This window comes from Taudactylus pleione, unplaced genomic scaffold (assembly GCF_031769625.1).
Source record: "Taudactylus pleione unplaced genomic scaffold, aTauple2 ptg000017l, whole genome shotgun sequence".
Lineage (NCBI taxonomy): Eukaryota > Metazoa > Chordata > Amphibia > Anura > Myobatrachidae > Taudactylus > Taudactylus pleione.
The window spans coordinates 5,411,221-5,438,761 of NW_028284419.1; the positions used below are offsets into that span (position 1 = coordinate 5,411,221).

General features: G+C 45.6%; 1 protein-coding gene across 1 annotated transcript in view; it reads left to right on the forward strand.

The window, feature by feature from the left end:
- The window catches only part of RGS5 (regulator of G protein signaling 5), a 164,288-nt gene extending 137,049 nt beyond the window's left edge, over nt 1-27,239 (forward strand). Inside the window, exon 5 of the mRNA XM_088482008.1 lies at nt 20,940-27,239. Coding sequence (XP_088338134.1) covers nt 20,940-21,101 — 162 coding nt within the window. The 3' untranslated portion in view covers nt 21,102-27,239. The remainder of the gene's footprint in view (nt 1-20,939) is intronic.
- The last annotated feature ends 302 nt before the right edge of the window (nt 27,240-27,541 follow it).

Genomic DNA, 27,541 nt, shown 5'->3' on the forward strand with positions numbered 1-27,541 from the left:
AACCTGCAATGAAGTGACGACAAGTAGACACGAGAAATAACAACATTGTACAGGCAACTTCCTGTTGCCCAGAGCCCAGTTAAATACCCTAAGGTAGCAATCCATTGGAAGCCAGCGTCAGCTGACAACAACCATGGTGCCATTGGATGGAGGGTCAGTCAAGTAATACAGACTGTCATGGCTGCGTCCATGATGGAAACCACAGAAACCAAATCACAGAGCAGCCACTGATGATAATGCACCTAAGGCATACTTCTAAGCGCGTCACACGCCGGTGTACCAGACGTCTGACCGCACGAGAAGTCAGGGGAAGTCATCACAGTGGTGAGTAACGGACGATCCTAGGCCAGAACCTGACAGCCCTGAATGGGGGCTAGACGTTTGTTATTTTTCCTTTGTATGCTGACAGTAAAGAACTTTTCTTTTATTTAGAACCCAAAATGCTATCTGTGGACCCTGATTCAAGCACCTAACACTGCACCGCTGACACTACCAAGCTAATTACCCCAAGTCATCACACTAGCATTTATCAAGTACTATAAAATTATAGGTAAAAGCTAATTGGTTGTGCTATAGGCAACTTCTCTACTTGTCCATTTTTAAACTCTTTAGAAGGCTTGATACATAGGGGGAGATGTATCAAGCTTTGGAGAGGGATGGTAGAGAGAGATAAAGTACCAACCAATCAGCTCCTAGAGTAACTGTCACTATACAGGCTGTGTTTGAAAAATTACAGTTAGAAGCTGATTGGCTGGTACTTTGGGGCAGATGTATTAAACATTGAAAAGTGATAAAGTGGAGAGTGACAAACGGCCAACCAATCAGCTCCTAACTGTAACATGACAGCTAGGAGCTGATTGGTTGGTCGCTTATCACTCTCCAATTTATCACTTTCCAGAGCTTAGTACATCTCCCCCTTTATTCCTCTCCACTTTATATCTCTTCAAGGATTGATACATCTTATAAATAGTATAATGACATCGCCCCCTGCTGCCCACATGAAAGCAGCATCAAAAGAGTGCCTAGGCTAGGAACAATCCTTGATGAATGAGTTTGTAGGGAGAATAAATATTGTTGGAAAGGAATGTAAAGGTTATGTGTGAAGGAATGCAATAACTAAACAATCTTATCCTTTTATTTAAGAACTTGTACATACAAAGATGTTATTTTCAAAAGCACAACACAAGTATTTGTAACACATGCACATGTGAATGAAGATAAATTAATGCACTACCTAATTGTCTAGCAGGGTGTAACATAAAATAGAGGGTAGAGGTATCTCTTGCCTGGATATGTCACCCTGGATAGCTGAGGCGTTTCACAGTACGAGTGCTGCACGTAGTGAACATTAAGGACATTGCTTCCCATGATGATCTCTCCAGGCAACACAGATGTTTTATCCCAGCGGAGCAGGTCCTGCCACATACTGCGGATGTGGAGTGTCCCAGGGGGAGTCACGGTGACCCTGACTGTGCTCAGACACTTGTGTAAATATTTACTGCTGCAGCCTGTGACATGCAGTGCGGTGAAAGATGGCCTGATGGATCTAGCTGGGACCCTGCCAGATGGGAAGCTGGCAGCAGACTATCTCTAGTAAGGAAATAATATACTTAACAAACACTATTGCTTGCTTAATAAAATGTTGCATTAATTTTGACCCCATAATGATTTTTGTGTGCTTAATAAATAATTATTGTCTCATAATAAGTGTATTATGCCTGCTCATGTGCAGGGGCGCTGAGAGGGAGGGGGGAGCGGGTACTGATTACCTGGGCCCGGGCTTGCTGGATGGGCCTGGGTCCAGCGCCTCCCCCAGGCCCGTCAAGAGCCGTGCCCTGGTAAAAAGGGGGTGTGGCCTAATCGCGGCGGCATGGCCACGCCCCCTTAGATGAAAAAAAAACAAAAAGAGCCACAGTTTTGCAGCACCGCTTGCGCGCTGGCGAGGGGGGCACAGTGAGCCCCCTCAGCCCGGTGCATAATCATTGGGGACGCGATCAGCTTCATCGCTCCCCGCACAGTCATAGGAGACTGCTGTGGCTGCTTCTTAGCAGCCACGAGCAGTCTCCCAGTGCAGCCCAGCACACAGCAGCATGTGCTGGGCTGCTGTGATATAAGAGTGGGGGAGCGGTGCAGGACCTGGGCCCCCGCCAGGCCCCTCCAGCAAGCACACACGCTGCTGTGTGCTAGACTGCAGTGGGAGACTGCTCGCAGCTGCTGAGCAGCAGCAGTCTCCTATGCCTGTGGGGGAGTGATCACACTGATTGCTCCTCCTCCTGGCTTTGCGGCAGGCTGAGGGGCATACAGCGCCCCACTCTGCAGCGCGCAGCGCCCCTGCTGCAAAAGAGATTAAAAAATATATATATATCTGAAGGTCATGGTCACGCCTACCGCTATTAGGCCACGCCCCCTTCCCCAGGCTCGCCACAGCTCTCAACGCCCCTGCTGATATATATTTTTTTTTTACATTTTACATGTGACTTTGCAAACTGGCGATTGATACATTTTGCCATCTGTATTTCTCTCAACAGAAAATTTGGGATGCCGTTTTTTGGAAATTGTGATATTTCTGCCGTTTTCCAGTGGTTTTGTCTTTAGTAAATCTGGGGGTTTTAAAACCAACCGAAAATTGTCAAAACTAATCTCCCCCTTAGAGGTCTTTTTAGTAGAGTGCATATATAATTGACGTATGACTTTGCAATTTGGAACATGCAGCTAATTGAATCAGTTGCTATGAGTTTCAAGGGGTTTTCAGCACCCTACCAGTTGGTGTAGCATACATCCAAACAGTGGTCGCACATATACAGTCAGGTCCATAAATATTGGGACATTGACAGAATTTTCAGATTTTGGCCTCTATTCACCACCACAATGGCTTTGAAATGAAACAAACAAGATGTGCTTTAACTGCAGACTTTCAGATTTAATTTGAGGGTAATTACATCCAAATCAGGTGAACAGAGTAGGAATTACAACGGTTTCTATATGTGCCTCCCACTTTTTAAGGGGCCAAAAGTAATGGGACAAACTAAACAATCCTAAATCTAACATTCACTTTTTAATACTTTGTTGCAAATCCTTTGCAGGCAATTACAGCCTGAAGTCTGGAACGCATAGACATCACCAGACGCTGGGTTTCATCCCTGGTGATGCTCTGCCAGGCCTCTACTGCAAATGTCTTCAGTTCCTGCTAGTTCTTGGGGCATTTTCCCTTCAGTTTTGTCTTCATCAAGTGAAATGCATGCTCAATCGGATTCAAGTCAGGGGATTGACTTGGCCATTGCATAACATTCCACTTTTTAGCCTTAAAAAACTCTTTGGTTGCTTTTGCAACAGTATTGTCCATCTGCACTGTGAAGCGCCGTCCAATGAGTTCTGAAGCATTTGACATATTATGAGCATATAATATTGCCCGAAACACTTCAGAATTCATTCTGCTACTTTTTGTCAGCAGTCACATCATCAATAAATACAAGGGAACCAGTTCCATTGGCAGCCATACATGCCCACGCCATGACACTACCACCACCATGCTTCACTGATGAGGTGGTAAGTTTTGGATCATGAGCAGTTCCTTTCCTTCTTTTCTCTTCCCATCACTCTGGTACTAGTTGATCTTTGTCTTATCTGTCCATAGGATGTTGTTCCAGAACTGTAATGGCTTTTTTAGATGTTGTTTGGCAAACTCTAATCTGGTCTTCCTGTTTTTGTGGCTCACCAATGGTTTGCATCTTGTGGTGAACCCTCTATATTCACTCTTGTGAACTCTTCTCTTCATTGTTGACTTTGACACATATACATCTACCTCCTGGAGAGTGTTCTTGATTTGGCCAACTGTCGTGAAGGGGTTTTTCTTCACCAATAAATAAATAATTCTTTTGTCATCCACCACAGGTGTTTTCCATGGTCTTCCGGGTCTTTTGGTGTTGCTGAGCTCTCCGGTGCGTTCTTTCTTTTTAAGAATGTTCCAAACAGTTGATTTGGCCACACCTAATGTTTTTGCTATCTCTCTGATGGGTTTGTTTTGATTTTTCAGCCTAATGATGGCTTGCTTCACTGATAGTGACAGCTCTTTGGATCTCATATTGAGAGTCGACAGCAACTTATTCCAAATGCAAATGTCACACCTAGAATCAACTCCAGACCTTTTACCTGCTTAATTGATAATGAAATAACGAGGGAATTGCCAACACCTGTCCATGAAATAGCTTTTGAGTTAATAGTCCCATTACTTTTGGCCCCTTAAAAAGTGGGAGGCACATATTGAAACTGTTGTAATTCCTACACCGTTCACCCGATTTGGATGTAATTACCCTAAAAATTAAATCTGAAAGTCTGCAGTTAAAGCACATCTTGTTTGTTTCATTTCAAAACCATTGTGGTGGTGAATAGAGGCCAAAATCTGAAAATTCTGTCAATGTCCCAATATTTATGGACCTGACTGTATATATACCCATGCAGATTTCTATGTTTCTGCCAGTTATGCCTGTCTGTACCTGGAAAGGCGGGATGGGAGCAGTTTAATGTAGGCTAAGTACAATTAATGAGTGCTTGTGTCAAATTGTGAACAAATGTAGGTCAGAAAAAGATGCATATGTGCCTGAGAAAGGCGTATTATTTGCAGGTGATAAGGGACAAGTGCAAATAGCGGATGATGACTATTGCTGGCAGTGAACCACTTGTGATTGACTGTTTTTGAATGCCGCTCATTGCTTTCTTTCTTGCTTAGGCAGTAATTATAGTTTGGTGAGCATGTGTAGGCAAGGAATCCCTGTTTCTTCTTTGCTTACACCAGTAAAACCGAACCGTTGATGTGAGAAGCAGATTATATCAGAGACCTAGGATAAGACCTAAGCATACTGCTGCCGTGTGAACACTTCAGAGATATCTAGTAGTGTCTCGTATTTGATACACGCTGCCCCCTACTGGTTTTCAGACTAACAAATTTTCTCCTAACTGACTTCATTCTATATTCTGCTGTGATCTGGAGACAGGGAAGAAAGGAGGAGAGCTGCACTGCTGCCAGCAGTGATGTATGTTTTGTTCAGTGAATTCCAACAGTTTATTAGAGCTCTATTAATTTAGATCATGATAAACTTGGTTGACTGCAGGAGCTTACCATGGAAACACAGCCAGTGACATTGGTGTCATTGACTGTGATGGTAAGCAATGATAGGGAGCAAGGAAGACTCCACTCCAATAAATGCTGCCTAATCTAGGTTAGAATGTTCAGGTATACCAGTCATCCAATCTGGGACCCCACTATATACTGACCATCAGTAGGGGGTGCACTGATCAGCAGATGTAACGTAATGTATACATACATGTATACATATCATTAGACGAGGCTCTCACAGTATGCTGAGTGAGGCATTGCATTGTTTATGCATCAGATGGGGCTGGATTGTGTCTGCTTTTAGCTCCTTAAAATTACATTATTTCCATGAATTTCAGTGAAATTGTTAAATCACATTCAAATTTTGCACAATTTGCCTTCAATTACCGTAAAGTCTTCCTCCCTGATGTGTTGCTTCCCCACACAATTATAATACACAGATTACTTAGTAGTGGTATATATTCCTTGCTGCACTTTTATTTACTCATCTCCCCCGAACATGGGGCCTGATTCAGAGCCGCTCGTAAGTGGCCGCTCGTTCGTTCCGAGCGATGTTTGCCCAACTGCGCATGCGTACGGATCGTAATACGCATGTGCGAACCAGTCAGTGCGGCCGAAAATCATTTGTTCGCTAAATAGCGAATGCCTGCTATTTTGAGTGACAGGAGGAGGCGTATGTGGGTGGTAACAGGGGAAGGTGCTTGAAAACGGGGAGTGGAGATCCGAACGCAGGCGTGCTTAAAGGTCAAAACGGGCGTTTTATGGGTGTGCATAATTAATACAGCAGCGTCATTGACCACGTCACTGGGTTATTTTATAGTCAGAACTGCTCGTAAGATTGCGGTAGGAAAAACCAACCACAAGAATAGCGAGCAGTTCATATGCTGGTCGATGTACTCGATTAATCTAATAGCGGACATGACGTAGGATGCAAGCGGCCAGGGGGCGTAGTTTACCAAAAAACGACCGCATGTTTTGTACGCTCGTTCAGACCTAGAGGCATGAACAGACCGCAAAGAGCGAACGGTTCATTTGAATAGACACCCCTTTTTTCTGAACGAGCGAGCGCAAATAGCGTCCGGCTCTGAATGAGGTCCATGATGTGTTCAATAGCAATTTCAACAGCACACTTACGTGACTAATGAGATATTAAAGACACAGGAGAAAGTACAAATTGCATAGAGCACAATCGGTAAATTATATAGTTCCTCTCTCTTACAGATGCCCTATGCTGTTACACAATTGAAATGTATCTGTATGGAATAAAATGGCATTTAGCAGCAGGTCACCCTAGTTCATCATCAAAATAACTTCTATCTATTCTCATGCAGTGCAGATTGCAGCATTCATCCAACATTTATGGCAGGCGTGGCCTTAGGACTTCATTCTGAGTTGCATGCAGGCGTGGCTGTGTCTTTTGCCGCTGCTGCGCCTGTATGCTAATTCCGCGGGCGATTTCCCCAAAACTGACACACCCACATGCAGTGTCTTGCGCCTGTGGAAACCCATCTCGGTGCATCCTTAGGCGCACCATCGGATGCAATATCGAAACTTGAACTAGCCCTCTGGCAGGTGCAGTGTCTCCATCCGAGTACGGTTCCTGTGTGAGCGGTTGTGCGTCTTTAGATGCAGTCGCTGTCAGCGACATGCCCGCGCCTGCCTAGCTAACCCAAAGTTGCCTCCCAATAATGTCCACTGAAAATCATACTCCTCAGGCCTGATTCAGAGGTGCACGCAGTCTCCGCCGCAGTAATGTCTTTTCGCGGAGCCGCCGCAGCGATAATATGCAATGGAACTTTCTGCCATTTCCTACATGTACTAGCATGTACCTGAATGTGCAAGCACTGAGACTCCCTCTTTTAGAGTTGCTGCACAGTGTAACACTGCTGGCGATTCAAGACACTCCACCATCGGCATACCATCGCGTGCACAGCGCACCATCGACACTTTCACATGCCCTATGGATGAACATGGCCTGTATGCTGCGGCTCTGCATCTGAGAATGCAGCTACTCTTACTGACATGCCCGTCACACTCCCATAACACGGCCATGCAACAGGTTTTTGTGTGTACACTTCAGGCCACCTCCCAGTCACCACCTAGGACTTTTCCCTCGCCCTCTCAGATACCAGCGTTCCCATAAGCAACATTGCATTTGTGTGTATACACAGGGTAATACAGATGGTGTTAGCTGCGGAGGCCAAGCTCTGGAATGCTTCGCATTCTGGAGCTTAGTAAATCCGATCATCCGCCATCGAAACCTATGGGGGTTGTGGCTTCTGTCGGAAATGGAGGGACGGGAGGAGATATCAGAGATAATACATCTGTGGGATACTAAATATTTGAAGGTACCCCCCGAAAACTGGTGTTTTCTGGGAATATACCACAAATATTTACTGATAAATAGACCCCTTTATCTCTAGCCCACAGAACATTTCTTCTTCACAGCTTTCCCCCACCTACAATATTATTTCCCCCTCATTTTGGGCTTAACAAAGATCTCCCCCATTGGTGCATCTATAATTGGTGCAGTGTGTATGGTGCACACAGGCCCCTGAGTCCACACGCTGCACCCATTTCAGTCACTTACCTCCTGCTGCCACCTGCACTGTTATTTGACCGCCATAAGTAATCACCAGAAATATGGAGCTGCCACCATATGTCCGATGGTAATGCCGGATTATTGCACATGCGTATGAGTCTTGGCACAGTACCAGAGATTTTGTGACGTGAGCATGTGCAGGCACAATTTTGTTTTAAGGGGAGTCCATGGACATCTGCCCGCCAGTCCTCTCCAGTCTTCCAAAGCTCCCGATTTTCCCGGATACAGATGTGTCCTCATACATCTTTGCTGCAGTCACACCAAACAGCCCCTCCTTGTGCGCCAGGTCCTGTGCAACTCTGCTAGCACTCGGCGTCTTTTTTCGCCGCCGAAAATACATCTCGCAATGTGATGTGAACGTGCTGCACCAGGAGACTGCGCTGATTGATATGTGACACTAGTATATCAGAGTGTATCAGTATGGATCCTGTGCATGCGCAGATCTCCGAACATCTGAGTTGTACGCGAAAAATCGTGTTTGTGCACAACTCTGAATCAGGCCTATAGTACACTATGTACAACACTAATAAATTGATTTATCATTTCAAGTCATTGTTAAAGGCTTTTTTGTGCCTCTCTCTGTTGTATTATGAGTGAAGCACAAGACCTTATAACACACTATTCATGAATCTTTTAGCTTCCCTTTGCCATAAGGAAGGATAGCAGCAGTATTAACCAGTAAATGAGCAGCAATATCTTAGATCTGTTGGAAGGGGTGGTTGCTAGCAGTGGTGTAACTAGGCAGGGCGAGCGGGGTTCGTGCCCTGGGCGCCGTTGGACCGGCGGCGTGGGGGTCGCCGCCGGCCACGGTACCGGCCCGCCCTAGATAGCCAGTGTAGCGCCGACCGCAATGAGTGCGGTCAGCGCTACACATTTGCACAGGACCGGCGCTAGGCTTCCAGCGCCGGTCCTGTGCTGCACGCCTGAGCCCGTTCCCTCCCCCTGAGCGCTCTGCCCAATAGCGTCAGGAGGCAGGCTCAGGCTGTGCATAACACACGCATCGCCGCCAGCGCTGGCGGCGATGCGTGTGTTAAACAGCAGCCAATGAGAGTCAGATAGACTCTCATTGACTGCTTCAGCACCCACTGCAAGAGCCGGACTTCTGTCCGGCTCCTGCAGTGGGTAATGGGACTGACGTCATGACGTCAGTCCCATAATGCTGAGCGCGCCAGCCCGGGCGGACTGGAGGGCGGGAGCGGCATCGGCATCGCGGACAGGAGCAGCGTGGAATCAGGTAAGTATATTTTTATATATATTTATTTATTTTTAAACCTTACCTATCTGCACAACGGGGAGGGGTTGGCTACTACTGGGGGGGACATCTACTGGGGGGGACATCTACTGGGGGTGCCATTGGGAGGACCTCTACTGGGGGGGACTACTACTTGGGGGGGGACTACCACTGGGGGCATTCTAAAAGGGGCCTAGTATTACTAGAGGCACTGCACTCGGGGGACCACTAATGGGGGCAATAATAGGAAGGGCCACTACAGGGACCACTGGATGTGGGGGGGTCACTACTGGGAGCCTGCATCAGGGGGACCACTACTGGGGGCACTGCATGGGAGGGGGGACACTACTGCTGGGGGCACTATATAAGGGGCTTACTGCCAGGGGCACTGCGGGGACCACTACAGGGGGCACTAGATAGGGGGGATCACTACAGGGTGCCTGCATAAGGGGACCACTACTGGGAAAACTGCATGGGGGGGACTACTGCTGGGGGCACTATATAAAAGGGCACTGCATAAGGGGATACCGCTACTGGGCGCACTGCATTGTGGGGACTGCTACTGGGGGCACTGCATAAGGGGGAACACTACGTGGGGCACTGCATTTGGGGGGCCACTACTGAGGGTACTTAGTAAGGGGAACTAATTGGGGGCTGTATAAGAGGGACCACTACTGGGGATACTGTATAAGGGGCACTACTATGGGCCTGCATGAGAGGGACCACAACTGCATACTGGGGGTACTACTGGGGTTAAGGTGCATATGGATAGGAATGTTCAGTTTGAAAATAAAGGGGTGTGTCATGTTGACACGCCCCATTTTTAAGTGACCACGCCCATTTTTTTGCCGAGCGCGCCTTCGGTGCGCGCACATGTGGGCGGCTCCCTTTTCAAATTTGCCCTGGGCTCCAAATACCCTAGTTACGCCACTGGTTGCTATGGCCTCCTGCTAATATATTACTGGAGGCCATGGAGTTCCGAAGTGTACCACTTAGATGCGGTCCAAGCAAACAGATACCAAATTATAAATATGCTTCTTCATAGAGTGCTTTCTAAACAGAGGGCAGCAAAGAAAAGTACTATAACTATACTGTTGTAGCTAATGTCTGAGGCTGGGATTTGATGGTACAGTAGTGTCCACACGCACCAGGAGTACCGGATTTACATTTGGTGTCCTATGTGGTGCTTGAGGATGAAGGAGGGTGAACTTATATAAAAAGATTGCCTGAACAGAGGCTGCACCTTTACTTTCCCTCCCTGTAAGACAATGATATTGCATGCATAAATGATTACTCTTTCCACGGTTACTATGGGGACCACAAAGATTAAGGGGTCTATTTACTAAGCAGTGTTAAGAGACAGAGTGAAAAGTGATAAGAAAGTGATAAAGTGCCAGCCAATCAGCTTCCAACTGTCATCTCACAAGCTGTGTTTGAAAAATGATAGTTGGGAGCTGATTGGCTTGTACCTTATCACTTTCTTATCACTTTTCAATCTGTCTCCTAACACTGCTTAGTAAATAGACCCCTATGCCTAAAAATATGTATAAATGTACTGTATGCTCTGTTTACAATCATTGAGGACTCACTTAGAAGATCTAAGTGTTGTTCAAGCTTAACTTTTGCATGGAGGGCTAAAGGGTAGGGTACAGTGGCGTCACAAGGGGGGTGCGGGCCGCACCTGGTGTCACCCTACAAGGGGGTGACACCAGAAGCATCACTTTCATGCCCGCATCCCCCGCCACCACACAGCTGCCAGGGGCGGGGGAGCCGTGCAGGATCCGCCCACTCCCCCGCCCACGTCCCCAGCTGTCGTCTGCCGCAGTGCTTGAAATTTTTCCTTCCCCAAGAAAGCGCACGGCGCGTGACGTCACACTGCGCCGCCGCTGAGAGGAGCCTGCTGCATGTCCACTCCATCCACCTGCCGCCACCGCTGAGAGGAGCCTGGTGCATGTCCACTCCGCCCGCCGCCGCTGGAGGGCTGGAAGAGACTAGTGAGGAGCCGTCAAGAGGAAGGTAAGTGAGGTGGGGCTAGAGAGGCTGGCTCTCTGAGGACACAAGTGAGGGCTTGCTGGCTGCATTCAGAAGGGGGTGCTGGTAGGGGACACAGAAGTGGGGGCCGGATATAGAAGGGGGTGCTGGCAGGCTGGCTGGGGGCACAAGTGGGGGCTGGATACAGAAATGGGTGCTAGCTGGGGGCACAAGTGGGGGCTGGAAACAGCAGGGGGTGCTAGCAGGCTGGCAGGGGGCACAAGTAGGGGATGGATACAGAAGGGGGCACTGGCAGGCTGGCTGGGGGCACAAGTAGGGGCTGGATACAGAAAAGGGTGCTGGCAGGCCTGCTGGGGAACCAAGTGGGGGCTGGATACAGAAGGGGTTGCTGACTGAGGACACAAGTGGGGGCTGGATACAGAAGTGGTGTTGGCTGGGGGCACAAGTGGGGGCTGGATACAGAAGGTGGTGCTTGCAGGCTGGCTGGGGGCACAAGTGGGGACTGGATACAGAAGGGGGTGTTGGCAGGTTGGCTGGGGGCACAAGTGGGCACTGGATACAGAAGGGGGTGTTGGCAGGCTGGCTGGGGGCACAAGTGGGCACTGGATACAGAAGGGGGTGTTGGCAGGCTGGCTGGGGGCACAAGTGGGCACTGGATACAGAAGGGGGTGTTGGCAGGCTGGCTGGGGACACAGAAGTGGGGGCTGGACACAGAAGAGGGTGCTGGCTGGGGACACAGAAGGGGGATAGGCTGGCTCTCTGGGGACACAGAAGGGGACATACTGGCTCTATGGGGACACAGAAGGGGACATACTGGCTCTATTTACTGTATATGTTTATCAGCGTTCTCCCTACACTTAATTTCTCGTGTGTTTGCTCAGCAAAATACCCCTGCCATCTGGCACTTTGATGTGGCCGAGAAATGAGCACTGGGAAAACACACACGATTTAATATTAAGACTTACTGTCAGAGTGCTGGGTGGCGTCAAACTGTAGAGGAGAGCAGATCCCTCCCCCAGTGTAAAAGGAAAGGCACTTTGACACCAGTGAACAGTGGGACCACTCTCTGTGCTTCAGGGGCCGTGTGGTGTGTTACTGGATCTTCTGCATTAAAAAAAAAAATAAGTGGGGCAGTTTCTGGACACTGTTAAAAAATCTATTTGTTGCCAAAAATAAAGTGGGCAGTATATGGTTAGCTCTTAAAAAATGCTGACCTGTCATGTTCCTATGAGTGGGTGCTTCTCACATGCTAGACACAAAAAAGTGCAGCCATTCTCCCAACATGTTAGGGTGATCCCAGGGAGTTTGCTGTACCAGGGCCCAAGATTTCTCTTGGCAGCCCTGCATTCTCGCACCCCCCTCCCCCCCACATACGCTGCCACTACCACACTCCTGCCAGCACCCACCAGTGCGCTCTCCACTACCACCACTGCCGTGCAGGTGGGAAGGTGTGGACGGACTGGCGGCGGCAGTATTTTGGTCCAGTCCATAAGACAGTCCTTCTCTCTTCTCTACTCAGAATGCAGGGTGTGATGTCGTCACGCCTGCCGGGTGCGACCGGCATTCTGGGAGGAGTACTGCAGTGTGAGTGGTGGACTGGTGAGGGGGTAGAGAGCACGGAGCTGTGCACCTTGGTCCTGATTTTTTTTTTTTGTGGAGAGGGGGGGTGTCACCATGAGTTACAGCACCGGGTGACACCAACCCTAGTGACGCCTCAGGTACGGTATCAATACATACAATGCCATCTAGAATTAAAAATGCTATATGACATTTATTTTATTATGCAGCACAATTTAGTGCAAAATATACTGTACATGCACTCTATTTAACATACGGTATATTCATTTGTGTTCTGGAATGTTTGCATGGATATATTTGTTACTATGGAAAAAACTTTATTATTGCATCTGAATCAGTAAGTTGATGATTTCAGGCTCCAGTGGGAATAAGTGCAGTAGTATGGTAGAAACTATCTCTGTTTGCATTTAATGAATTTAAAGACATTGGGCCTGATTCAGATCTGCACGCTAATGCCATCGCAGCTTCGATTTAGCACGGAACGCAATAGCAAAAATATGCTAATGACCCACTTGCCGTCTAGCACTTAGTGACGGCTACTGAAAGCTTCTCACATTCGCCGCTCACGCACAAACCCGGAAACATCGAAACCACTGAACGCAGATCAGGCGGCCATCAACCTTCTGTGTAAGTCTAAGATGACGCAGACTCTTCAAGTCTCCACATATGCAGAAGTTTCTCCTGCTGCGAGCAAGGACACAGTGGCTAATTTATGCACGGCCAGAAAACAGTGTTTAAACGGTCCGACAAGCCTGCATTTTTCTAACCACCCCCCGCTGAGTACCTGTCACTCACTTTGCGAGTGAATCATCTGTGCAAGCGTAATCGGAAAAAATTCACTGTGCATGTACAGTGCAGCTTACACGCATGCGCAATGGCTACCAATTGCAAAAGCTGCATAAATATCGGCATTATGTGCGGATCTGAATCAGGCCCATTAAAGAATGCCCAGCTTACATGATAGTCACTTCTTCCTTTTTTATTTATTTATGTTTTTGTTACTGTACACAGTAAGGCTAATGCAGAATTGAGCGCACGCCGGTTTACAGAGCATATCTTGAATATATTCGCACTGTGAATACCCTGGAATTGCGTGCATGCTAGAATGGGCTAGACAGAGGCCCTGATTCAGAGCCGGACGCTCTGACAGAGCGCTCTCTCTGAATCAGGGCCGTCCTTCTTCATTTTTAGAGTGGCCTCCTGGCTGCTCGTATAGCTGTGGGTGACCACCCACAGCTATAGCGAGCGGCCAGTAAGATGGTCGCGATGGTCAAGACCATCACGACCATCGGGCTTGCGACAAGACCCTTGTGGTAGGGTCTCGTTGCCGCAAGCCCTGGAGTGCTTTCGGCTCTATCAGAGTCGAAGGCACTCCCACTGACATCACTTGTGATGTCAGTGGGGCCGGCCCCAGACGGTAGGCGTTCCCATGGGAACGCCTCCGTCTGGGCAGGCACGCCCCCGGCATGCCCACCAAAGGGGGCGTGCTGTCACTCAACATCGACAGCACGCCCCCTTTGGTGCGAGACCCGGAGTCGTATGGGGTTGCCGCCCCTTCCCTCCTCCGCTCCCTCCCCCTGATCTTAAATATTTCCTCTACCTCCGGGAGGGTGGTGGGCGTTTCCTGCGCCCTCCGGAGACAGTGGCGCTCCGGGCGACGGACCGGCTTGCCCGTGCCTGTAGCCGCTACTGACTGTATGCAGAGCTGGAAGTAATGAGTTTTTATTTGCTTAAGGGGCCTATTCATTAGCAGATAAAATTAACGATTGAACGATATATCGTTCAATCGTTCATTACATCTGCTAATGGATAGGCCCTGAACGATAACAGATGCATACTCCCGTGGCCGATAAATCGCATCTATCATCTTTCCAACATGTTGGTTAATTATCGCATATAGCTGTATGATATTAGCAATATCGTGCAGTTTATATGCAGTAAACGACGAACAACGAAAGATATTAGCAGCAGCTACAGAGCGCTGCAGAGAAAAGAATCCACTCCCTGAATGATGTCATGCGATATCGTTCATCGTTTGTTTGCCAAAATCTGTCATGTACATGACAGATATCGTTCAGCACAGCCACCTGAATTTTCAAGGAATATCTTTTGTCTTTCATCGCTCAGAAATACATCTGCTAATGGATAGGCCCCTTTATCCTTTGCAATTAGTCTACGACAGGTGCCAGCGAACGCTGGTGATGATGACTAGTAGCAAACCAGGCTCTGAAGCTGCAGGTGAGGCCATATCCAAAGTTGAGTACAACTCTACATATGGGTGAACATTTTTCCATGCAAGGTTCTCTGTGTAAGATATGTCCAATATGTTCAGTACCAGACATAGGATCTGATTCTGAGTTGCACATAATGGCGATATTTTTGGAGTTGAGTAATTTTTTGCTACTGCACATATGCGCAAATCCAGAGGTGTTTTAAGAAAGGAGGGGGCCCTCTCCTCTCTCTCAAGTGGCCGACAGTACACTGAGGGCCTGATTCAGACCAGGTCGCAAGCGCTGAGCCCTCGCAACCGGGTCGATGTTTGCCCACTGGGCATGCGCACAACGGAGCCAGCTCCGTCGTGTGAGGTTCGCACCAAAGGGGACGAGCTGTTGATGGCGAGTGACAGCTCGCCCCGTTTGGTGGGTGGGCCGGGTGGGTGGCCGGCCAAACGGAGGCCATCAACCTGGCCATCAACCTGGCCATCAACCTGGCTGCTCGCTATAGCTGTGGGTGGTCACCCACAGCTATGCGAGCGGCCAGGAGGCCGCTCCAAAAACCAAAAAAACGCCCTGTTTCAGAGCGTCCAGCTCTGAATCAGGCCCTGAGTGCAGCGCCGCAGCAGTAGTCTTTGGGCACTAGTCTGTGTCCAGAGTCTACTGCTGCCACACCATTTTCCCAGTGATTTCCCTTCTGTGCATGCGCAAAACGCAGGGAAAAATTAGCAGTTGGAACCCAGCTCCGGAATGCTTTGCACTCCAGAGCATGGTAAATCCGACAGCAGACTGTATGGGCCCTACTTTACAGTCAGAAATAGAGCGACCGCGGTAGATATTCTTAAATCTTGGCGATCCTTAATCTCAGGTACCCCCTGAAAATGGCTATTTTAGGGGGCTATCCCGCAAATATACTTTAAATATGCTATCGACATGGGCTATCCTGAGAAAATAAACATATTGTTTGCATTTTTGCTGCTTTTCACACGCGGGCAAATGATCACACTAAAGAGTAGTAATCTCATTCACATGCGCTGGAATATACATTACATTCCTGTAAATAACGTGTCTGAGGTCTTTATCAAGGTGCACTTTAAACTGCACCTTGAAAAAGACCTCAGATTCGGAGGTCGAAACGCATTGGTGATACAGGGATACCAGGAGTTGCTGAAGGACTTCATACCAGAAGAGTGAAAGCAGACACACTCGTGCAGCGTCCGGAAACTACACGGTGAATTACACCAACCTACTTTTTAAGAACTGTCCATTGCCAGTTCTTTACCATAGCTGGTAATTGTTTGCCTTTCAGCCACCTGGGGATACCCCTATGATCTTTCATGTTTGTTGTTTTATTTTGGATGTTTGTAATGAAACTGTGCTTCACTATATTTCCTTTTCCATTTGTTTTTGAGACCGTTGTGTCCATTGATGAGGAAAGTCCCCTTGACACGTTATTTACAGGAATGTAATGTATATTCCAGCTAGGGGTGTGCACCAGCCACTTTTCGTGTTTTGTGTTTTGGTTTTGGATCTGGATCTTTCTTCGTGTTTTGGATCTGGATTGGTTTTGCCAAAACCACCCTTCCGTGTTTTGGGTTCTGGGTTTTGTGTTTTGGATCTGTATTTTTTTCTTAAAAAATAAAAAAAAACGCTAAAATCACATAAAATGGGCCTTTTTTTGTTCCTACGCTATTAATAACCCCAATAACATTAATTTCCACTAATTTCCACTCTATTCTGAACACATCACACCTCACAATATTGTTTTTAGGCCAAAAGGTTTCACCGAGGTAGCTGAATGACTATGCTAAGCGACACAAGTGGGCGGCACAAACACGTGGCCCATCTAGGAGTGGCACTGCAGTGGCAGACAGGAAGCCAATCAACGTTATGGTGCCCATTTGCATGTAGCACGGACCCGGGAGATCCGTGCTACATGCATTTGTGTGATTGGCACAGAGCAATGACTGCTCCGTGAGACCCGTCTGTGCTGCTGTGGTAAAAAAAACAAAAACCTGTGTAAAAAAAGAAATAAATGGCATGCCCCCCCCAAAAAAGAGCAACCAGCCCCGGGCATTAGTGACCCAGTGCTGGGTGTGCTTAAATACAGGGGACAAATGACTTAGGGGTCCCCTGTACTTAAGCACAACCAGCACCGGGCTAGTCAGAACCAGCACTGGTTGCCAAAATACGGGGGACAAACGACGTAGGGGTCCCCCGTATTCTGCGCAACCAGCTCTGGGCTCTGATCCGGTCCTGGTTCTGGAAATACAGGGGAAAATAATTAGTAGGGTTCCCCTGTATGTTCCAGAACCAGCACTGGACTTTTTCTAGCGGGGGGCTGATGCCACAGCCAGGGGAGCCCTTTCACCGGGGCCCCCAGCCGCAGCATCAGCCCTGACCACTAGTCAGCCCAGGCCGGGGATCCCTGGAGAGCTGAGGACCCCCCCAATAAAGGGGTCACCCTCTCCAGGGCACCCCAGGCCCAGGCTCATAGCCCGGGGCTATCCCCGCCACCCCTGGTGGCGGTGGGTGGCGGGTTGATAGTGTGGTGTGGTGTAAATAAAGAATATCAAACATTGGGCCTGATTCAGACCCACTCGCAAGCGGCTGTCCGCTCGCAAGTGGGTCGATGTTGTGCTCTGCGCATGCGCACGACGGCGGGAGCTCCGTCGTGCGCATGCGCCAGACGCGACGAGCGAAGGACTTTCCTTCGCTCGTTGTGTCTGATCAAAGGGGGCGTGCTGTCGATGTTGATTGACAGCACGCCCCCTTTGGTGGGCGTGCCGGGGGTGTGCCTCCCTGACGGGGGCGTTCCCACGGGAACGCCTCCCGTCAGAAGCCGGCCCACTGACATCACTAGTGATGTCAGTGGGAGTGATTTTGGCTCTGATAGAGCCAAAATCACTCCGGGGCTTGCGGTTGAAAACCTCAACCGCAGGCTTCGGCTCGCAGTTTCGATGGTCGCGATGGTCACGACCATCGCGGCCATCAAACTGCACGCTCGTATAGGCTGTGGGTGGTGACCCACAGCTATACGAGCGTCCAGGAGGACGCTCCATTTTTATGGAGGGCGGCCCTCATTCAGAACGTGCGCTCTGCTCAGAGCGTACGGCTCTGAATGAGGGCCATTGTCTTTACAAGTAGAAGTCCCAGCAAGCCTGCCCCGCATGCTGGTACTTGGAGAACCACAAGTACCAGCATGCAGCGCATTAAGGGCCCACTAGTACCTGTAGTTCACCTGTAAAAAAATGTTTAAAAAAAACACAGGACACACACACCGTGACAGTATAAGTTTATTAAACATACACACACACACACACACGTACACATACTCACCTATGTAACCCTGTAGCATCGGTCCACTTGTCCGGTAAAGTATCCATAGGGGACCTGTGAAAAAAAAACATACTCACCATCTCCTATGCGAGGTTCTGTCCTCTTCGTTCCAAAGTAGGCATCCCCGGCCTTGGCAAAAAAAAACAACGAAATCCCGATCCATGAACTTAGTACCGTTCTATAGAATGGTACTTCCCGAATGAGAGCTTACCGGTGGGGTATCACCATGGAAACCCCACTGCTAAGCGTTCATTGGCTGAGAGAGGTCATCTCCCGTCTCTCAGCCAATGAACGGCTCCCTCCATTGTAGTCAATGGTGGGAGCCGCAAGGTTATTAAAGTTTACCCTGCGGTTCCCACCATTGACTACAATGGAGGGAGCCGTTCATTGGCTGAGAGTTGGGAGATGACCTCTCTCAGCCAATGAATGCTTAGCAGCGGGGTTTCCATGGTGATACCCCGCCGCTAAGCTCTCATTCGGGAAGTACCGTTCTATAGAACGGTACTAAGTTCGTGGATCGGGTTTTGTTTTTTTTGCCAAGTCCAGGGATGCCTACTTTGGAACGAAGAGGACAGAACCTCGCATAGGAGATGGTGAGTATGTTCTTTTTTCACAGGTCCCCTATGGATACTTTACCGGACAAGTGGACCGATGCTACAGAGTTACATAGGTGAGTATGTGTACATGTGTGTGTGTATGTATGTTATAAAACTTATACTGTCACGGTGTGTGTGTCCTGTGTTTTTTTAAACATTTTTTTACAGGTGAACTACAGGTACTAGTGGGCCCTTAATGCCCGGAATGCTGGTACTTGTGGTTCTCCAAGTACCAGCATGCGGGGCAGGCTTGCTGGGACTTGCAGTTCTACTCGTAAAGACAATGGGCCTGATTCAGACCCACTCGCGAGCGGCTGTCCCCTGTATTTCCAGAACCAGGACCGGATCAGAGCCCAAATCTGGTTGCGCAGAGTACGGGGGACCCCTACGTCGTTTGTCCCCGTATTTTGGCAACCAGCACTGGTTCTGACTAGCCCGGTGCTGGTTGTGCTTAAGTACAGGGGACCCCTACGTCGTTTGTCCCCTGTATTTAAGCACACCCAGCACTGGGTCACTAATGACCGGGGCTGGTTGCTCTTTTTTGGGGGGGTGCACTCCATTTTTTTCTTTTACACAGGTTTTTTTTTTTTTACCACAGCAGCACAGACGGGTCTCATGGACCCTTCAGGGCTCTGTGTCAATGACACAGATACAAGTAGCACGGATCGCCTGGTCCGTGCGTGCATCTGTGTCATTGAAATACACAGCAGCAGACGGGTCTCACTGACCCATCTGTGCTCTGTGTCACTGTCAATCACACAGATGCATGTAGCACGGATCTCGCGAGTCCGTGCTACATGCAAATGAGCACCATAATGCTGATTGGCTGAGAGCCGTGACAGACGGCTGTCAGCCAATCAGCACTTTGCCCATTAAAGACGAAGGCATTTTTTTTAAATGGCCGCTCGAGGCAAAACCTCGAGATCCGACAGCAGATCTCGAGGTTTTGCCTCGGGAGAGGGATCCGAGGCAGACAGGGAGATCCGAGCTTGGGCTCGGATCGCCCCGGATGCCCGAAGTTCGGGTGGTTTCGGTTCTCAGGGAACCGAACCCGCTCATCCCTAATTCCAGCGGATGTGAATGAGATTACTACTCTCTATTGTCACGTTTATCTTTAAGAGGTGTTGGGAGCCCTTCTGTTGTATATTTCTACACGTGCTGCAGGTTTAGGCGCACAAGTATTTCCAGTCTGGTATCTATTCACTAAATGATCACATTACTTTATTTAAGATAATTCATTAACGATATGAAAACAGCCTAAAATTTACAGCTAATTCCTGAATCATCACAAAATAATTATAAGATGAATGCACTATTACCAAGTAATACTTTACAATTAGTTAGTGACAACAAAACAGAATAGTTTTATGATATTTACTAGTGCTGGTCTAAAAGATCAGGCCTGCGGTTTTTGTCATAAAGTCATAAAATACATTTTCCATAATAAAGATGATAAATGCATAGAGTACCCATCACTAATTAGAATGTAGATACTATCATTGTTATGAGGCATGTCATTTAAAAACTATTTATATTAAATTGCCTGAAGTTCTAGTTATAAATGTTGTTTATATACTGTATTGTTTTTATCTATGATCCGCTTTGCAGGGTTGGACTGGCCCACAGGGATACAGGGGAAATCCCCGGTGGGCCCCACTGCCTGAGGGCCCCACCATTTGCTCTAATTTCAGGTTTAAGAATATGCACTTGAATTATACATTGTTACTCTGTTAGAGGGTACATTACATGGTCTCTAAGGGCTGTCTAAGCCTCTGCGGGGGCTGACCACACCCCAAAGCATGGGTCCCTATCACTGCATTCCCCAGGTGGGCCCTTCATACTCCAGTCCGACACAACTGCCGCTTTGATTTGGTTTTCTAGAAGGGGGGTAATGGAGATTAATTTGAATGACAGTGGGGTCTATTTACTAAGCAGTGCTACGAGACAGAGTGAAAAGTGATAAGAAAGTGATAAGGTGCCAGCCAATCAGCTCTTAACTGCCATCTCACAGGCTGTGTTTGAAAAATTACAGTTGGGAACTGATTGGCTGGCACCTTATCACTTTCTTATCACTTTTCACTCTGTCTCCTCACACTGCAGTGCTTAGTAAATAGACCCCAGTATTTGGTGTACTTTAGAAATTTACACCAGTGTCTCTGTGTTGTCAAATTCAAATGTAATAATTAACAGCAAGGAATCATGTCTGATCAACACCTTTATGTGCCTGTAAAGGAATCTGCCTAATATTAAAACTTGCGCTCTCTTCTTTTGGCAGGTCAACATTGACCACTTCACCAAAGACGTGACAATGAAGAACCTGGTGGAGCCATCACCCTCCAGTTTTAATCTGGCCCAAAAGAAAATCTTTGCTCTTATGGAGAAAGACACACTGCCCAGATTCATCCGCTCAGAAATCTATCAGGAACTAGTGAAGTAGTGGCATAATGGAGCTGTGTAGTGCATCCCAGCTCTCCATGCTTTTCACATACTGGTTTTCTGGCCTGTTGTTTCTGCAGCTGCTTTTTTCTAATGGGCACTTTAATTGACACTGTTGTTGCCAAGCTGTCCCTTATTATGTACATTACAGGAAGCCTGCACAATGTCTGCTAGTGTCAAAAAATAAAGTGGTCGTATGTAGGATTCATTGCAAAAGATTCTGCCTGTGTAACCTATTGCTATAAATTCAACCCAAGATGTATGCAGAGATTATACTGGTTTCTATTAAGCGAGCTCTCTAATATCACTCGTCACCCTTCTTCCTATGAAGATCATACAGTAAATAACAAATAAGACATTGTATTGTATCCATGGGAAGGGGAGGTTACAGTAAAATATATCTGACTCACAATATTTCATTACATAATAACTAGTAGCCAAGATGGAAAATCATCACCTAGCCATGAAGACATTGACGACATTGATCGGCAATAAGACATCTGAATGGGCTGCTGTGTAGACATGTAGTAGAAAGGAGATAGTGGACTGCTGGATACCCTTCTCATTGGTGTGTTAAGACAACTGGTCATGAAGAGCAATTATTATTTTTATAAATATTAAAATGCGTGTTAGTGCTTGCCTACACTATTATACAGATATAATAATGCTACAGTAGTGTAATTAAAATCCACATGCACATCCACTAAATCACTGGATAATTGTATGTACAAGTCCTAGTGACCTGCACTGATGGTCACAGTAAGTTATTTTCTGAAAGCAATACTTACCTATCTCGGGCCTGAATGGAGCCCAATGATAAGTACTGTATATGTAGAGGCGTCATGCTGTTATGTACCGGGAATGGGGTGAAAAGCTTACAGAAAGGTTTGATGGGTAATGAATAGTGTCAAAAGTACAGGGTGTCCTAAAATATTTCATATGGAGATGACAGATTGTGTTTAATGGTGTTTGGATTTGAGGATAAAGAGGTTTTACGTGGACAGGGGACATTGAAAAAGTTGAAGGTTCCATAAATGGAAGTGAGGGACATGAAGTTACAGACATGGCTATTCCAGATGGGTCGGTATTACATTTTACATACGGGACTGTAACACCTCACGGTGAGATATTGTAAGAAATAACAATAAATGTTTTTTGTATATAGAGTACTTTATCCAGTATCTGTTACTGGTACCAGGAACCTATTTTCTCTCTATAGTCAATATTACATCTCATGTGACAATATAGTGCCTTGGCAGTGTCACCAGTGTGAGCATTATCCCTCAATTTGAAAGTGAGAAAGGACCTATCATAGTAATGTCTCAATAATGTTCTTGCATAACTGAGTTGTAATATAGAGTTAATTCCAAAAGCCTGAGGTAATCAGAGCATTTCACTGAAAGCACCCACCTCCTCGCTGTAAAGAACATCATGATTGGTCAGTGTCACAAACTCCATACATTATTTCATCTCCAGAATTATAGAACACAAATATACGATATCCTGTCATGTGTTATTTTACGACCTGTACAATTTAAATACAAGTGGGATCCTTTCTGTAAGGCAGGCAAAAGGGCTTAGTCAAATATTTGCATGCAATCTAGGACAGCAATTGAAAAGTGAAACTATTAAAACACAGCTCAGGTTGTCATCATTTCCAAAAAATAGTGAATACCTACAATATCTGTAGATGTTTTAATTGATGCTATTGGTTTTCTAAGAGGTGTATCATTATCTGGGATATAGCTTCAGTTCTTTTAAGAAAATACTTAAACATGTGGCATACTATAGCAATCTGAAAACCCTGCTTGCATGAGAATATTACCTGTCATCTACAAACTGAAGGCAGCCATTTTGTGGGCTGAAGCAATTTTTATAAGAAATCACATTAGTCATTTCACTAGATCTCAGTGAATCGATAAGCCACATTCACATGAATATTATTCCAGTCCACAAAATGACTCCATTGTGTAATATTTGTCAGCCACACTTTTGTCTTCTATGGTAATTTTTTTTTTTTTTTAAATCCTACACCTCTTTGCCATTAAGATGAATTACAATCCTAATAAATGCTATAACTGATACACTTTACTGTATAGAATCAATTAAAAAAACAAACAAATATTCACCTCAGGTTGTTTATATACTCTGCATCTACCTGTAAGAGGCTCACAGTGCAATGAATCCCAATGATGAGGGTTACATCGATTACTTAACATTTAACACAGGACACCTTGGCAATAACAGAAGATAGTGCTGTTATGTTAATGCTTTTGCTTGAAATCATTATATGGGACATCTGCACAGCTCAGTAACCTGTGATATGAGTCAGTGTACCTTTGTAACCTGATTATTTTTGCCACATATTGTATGCTATAGTCTTGATCTGTAGGAGAACTGCCATTTCAGTGGTCTGTGCAATGAGTACCCTAATATTCAGAAATGTTTGTCCAACAAACTTTCCTGTACAGCAGATGAATAGTCCTCTAAAACGTGTCAGACAATATTTATCCTGTATCTTGGCAGCACAGTGTATAAGAAGAACCATGAATGAGACAGTAGTGAGAAGAACAAGCACTTGGAATAGTTGTTCATGTAAGAAAAATATACAGAATGTGAACTTTAAATAGACACAATAAATCTCATGCCAGCCAGCATGGGATTTTAAATTGTTTCCTACAAACATTGAAGGAAGCCATTTTGTGGACTGAACCAATATTGCTGAAAATTATGCCTATCAGTGCACTGGATATTAGTGACATCACTAAGTCATATGACATGTCTAAGAGACCTATTTATCAATCCTTAGTGCGATATCGAATTAGCCCTGATATATTTTCGGGAGTGAAAAAAGGGGATTTTTTGCCGATAATCCATGTTTTTCGTTTTGGCGAACAAACAGAATAGTTTGCCCTAAAACACATAGGATCCGTAAAAAATTAACGGACCTATGTGTTTTCGCCATTGCGCTGGTGAAAACATGGAACTTTTCGAGGATTATTTTTTGGGACACATCAGGTTCTGAAAAAAAATCCCCCAAAAAAGTGCAGCCATTGGGCCGGACCTTGGGGCTAATTGGATAGCCCAGGGGGATCCATTAGCACCCGAATAATGTACAGGACTAATTGAATACTGCCCTTAATTGGCTTTTTCCACACAAGTAAGGACATTTTAAGTATCTCTACTATTTAGCAGCAGCAGAATGCAGCAGATATCTGAAATATCTGCTGCATTCAGCAAAGTAACCCTGAAGACAGCAGTCCCCTTGTTGTCCATTGCAATCTTGAGTTATTTATCAAGCTCCAACAATTGTACCAGATAGCTAACACCATATGCGGATGGGTGCCAGCAAGCCTATCCTATAGGTAAAGCAGCAGTAGGGAGGGATACTCTGATCCCTCTCCCCTCAGGATGGATCCTGCTCCCCTTATTCCCCTAACTAACGTGTTTGTGTGCACGCATGGCCTCTCATTAATGCTCTCTCCAGGCATGATTTTCATAGTAAATAAATTAGAAAATTCATCTCTCATCGCTTTGAATAGGTGCAATAAGAAATTATATTTTACATACTGACCCTTTAAGCAATTATACATAACAAGCAGCCTAGTGATGTCACTAATCACTAAATAATTCATAGGCTGAATATCGGGTCAATTCACAAAATGGCTGCATCTACTATATGTAATGGACAGGTACATTTTAAATAGTGGAGTACTGTATATTTGATTTGAATAGGTGAATATTAAAATGAAGAAACTTTAGAATAATTGTTCACATTGAAGAGTCATAGACAGATTAGTGAATTGGTAATTAGCTTATTGATGGACATCTAGTAAAACCTACGTAAAGGTGCAGCAGAGGAGCTGTAAACTATTTTTTCTAGCACAGATGAGAATATGAAAGCAAACATCAGATAGGTTACGGCACACAGTTACCTTTCCACCACTTTTCATAAGTGTCCATCAACTTGATTCAGTGAAGTGTGCTGAGAATGACATTCTATCTGCAGTATCTCTAGATGTTGTCCACCTGTCAGAAATTGTGGCACACAAGCAGTATGTGTAATATTCTGTGTCATTAAAGTGGACTCTAAAACTTAGTACTGTATTTTTTTTCCTCCCAACACAAATTTCGTTTAGGTTTGATAATAAGGTGTAAAGCTTATTCCTCTGGGCTCCATACATTGCTTTTAGCATTTATGGCAGCTCTAAGAGAGATTATTAAAGTTGTTTCTAAAATATCAGATATCCAACAAATTCTCTGAACTTTAACCCTGCAACAATGTCTTACCAAGGAAACCTATAGCAGGACTGGCACCTCCTACATATTATATAATAAGAGCTACTTTATCTTGTTTAACCTTTGCATCATATATCAATTCGTGTAAGGACTTCACTAGCATTTACGTTATAGGCACTTGGCTGATAATTACTGTATGTACTTGTATACTCTTTGTTAGCGCTTTCATTTATTACATCACCAAGACAGTATGAGGTCAGTGCTAATCATGATGTGAGTTCATCTTAGGAAACCAATTAGATGTACGCGTCCATGTCAATAAACAATGTGATAGAATTTTTGACACTATAATTAGCAGAATAAATATGGGAAAAGTGATTTTATATATATATGTGTGTGTGTGTGTGTGTGTGTGTGTGTATGTGTGTGTGTGTGTGTGTGTGTGTGTGTGTGTGTGTGTGTGTGTATTACATTTAACTTGCATACACCAGAGCAGCAAGGCTGTATATTGGATCACATTCCTGGTGTTGCATATTTTCTATGTCAGAAGTGGACGAATAGAGCTAATATTTAGAGACAAGTGGAATGATTTAAGAGCCCGGCTGTGAGTCTTTAGCTTCCAGAGAAAGGATGCATCCTCAGATTTATAAAAAGAAATAAATTAATTTAGGCGCCAGCAATAAAATATTAGGCCTCCTGTCTCCAGGATTTTGTTCAGCAACTTTTGAACCATCCTATAGTCAATCATTAAAATGTGTCTTTTGCAGACATTGTTTGTCATTTGAAAACAGATATAAAGCCTCACATCATTGTAAGAGAAGATGCACATGTCCCTTTGAGACACTTGCATACAACCAGGAGAGGTTATGAACACAGCAATGACGCGCAGAATCAGTATGTAAATGCCTTAGCAGAGTTTGCTCCTTTCTGATGGCTCACGGCTAGAAACACTGCCAGGTTATTTCCTGGATAACAGAATGTTCCCCACAAAATATCTGTCTCCTAAGAATACCTAATAAGGTCACAGAAAGGAATCCGAAGGATATTGATGAACCTAAATCACTGTTATGTTTTCCTGTTGCTAGGCATCCATCGAGAATCTCGTAGTTACTGGCTAGCTACTATACTGTGATGTGTATATCTAAAGTCTCTCATTTAAAATACTGAAACACATGAACCAAAAGTAGTGGCATTGCATTCCCTGACTTGATTTGGCACACAATGTCTTTTTGTTATTTTTTTAAATTGATCTAGTCCAACGCTTTATTATTAAATTTGCAGAGGATGCAATATATTGCTCTCTCTATGGTGACAAACTACAATTCCCAGCAGCTATTGTATATTGGATTACCTTGGTCTGTAGAGAATTTGAAAAAAACAACAACCCATTTTCAAAATTGGGTCTTAATGTTATTTGGCAAATGTACTCAAAGACTTACGGTGCATACACACGGTCAGATTTGTTGTCAGATCTGAACGATAACGATTTTAAAAGTCGCTCCATCGTTATCGTTCGCATATATAAAGAACATCTGACGTGGGCCTACAACGGTGAACGATGCGCGATCCCGCATGTCAGATAACAATATCTGACACCATCTGCGTCTGCAGTCAGATTTTGACGATTTCATTAATTTTAATACTGTCTGAAATCGTTTAATCGTTCAAATCGTTGGTAAAGTAGTTCAATCGTTCATCTGACAGATCTAACCGTTTGTATGCACCATTAACCACAATGTAACTGACATCTTAAATATCGTCACTGCGGTCTCCAACCATCACTGCAGTCTCACGGCAGCATCTGATGGTGATGTATTGAATGGATATTAATATTTGGATATATATGGCTAACGTTATATACCATGTGTAACAGTGCATGTGAAATAAATAGTAACAACTAGCCTTGTGTTTGTGTAATCCGTGCTGACACAAAAGTGCAAAATGATTACAAGATGCGCTGAAACGGTTGTGTGTGAAGTACTTGATATTTATTATTGATGGGGCAGTAACTGGCTTTACAGTACAGCAGGTCCTAGTTCCCACAAGTCCCTACCATATCCTATTATGCATAAAAAGTAACTCTTTATAGTGCATCATCTTTACCTCTCTACACAAAATTGTTACTTTTATTGCTTTATGCAACAGTAAAAGTTTAAGGCAGAGCTTTATCAAACAGGACAAGTGGAGGTGTTGCAATTGCAG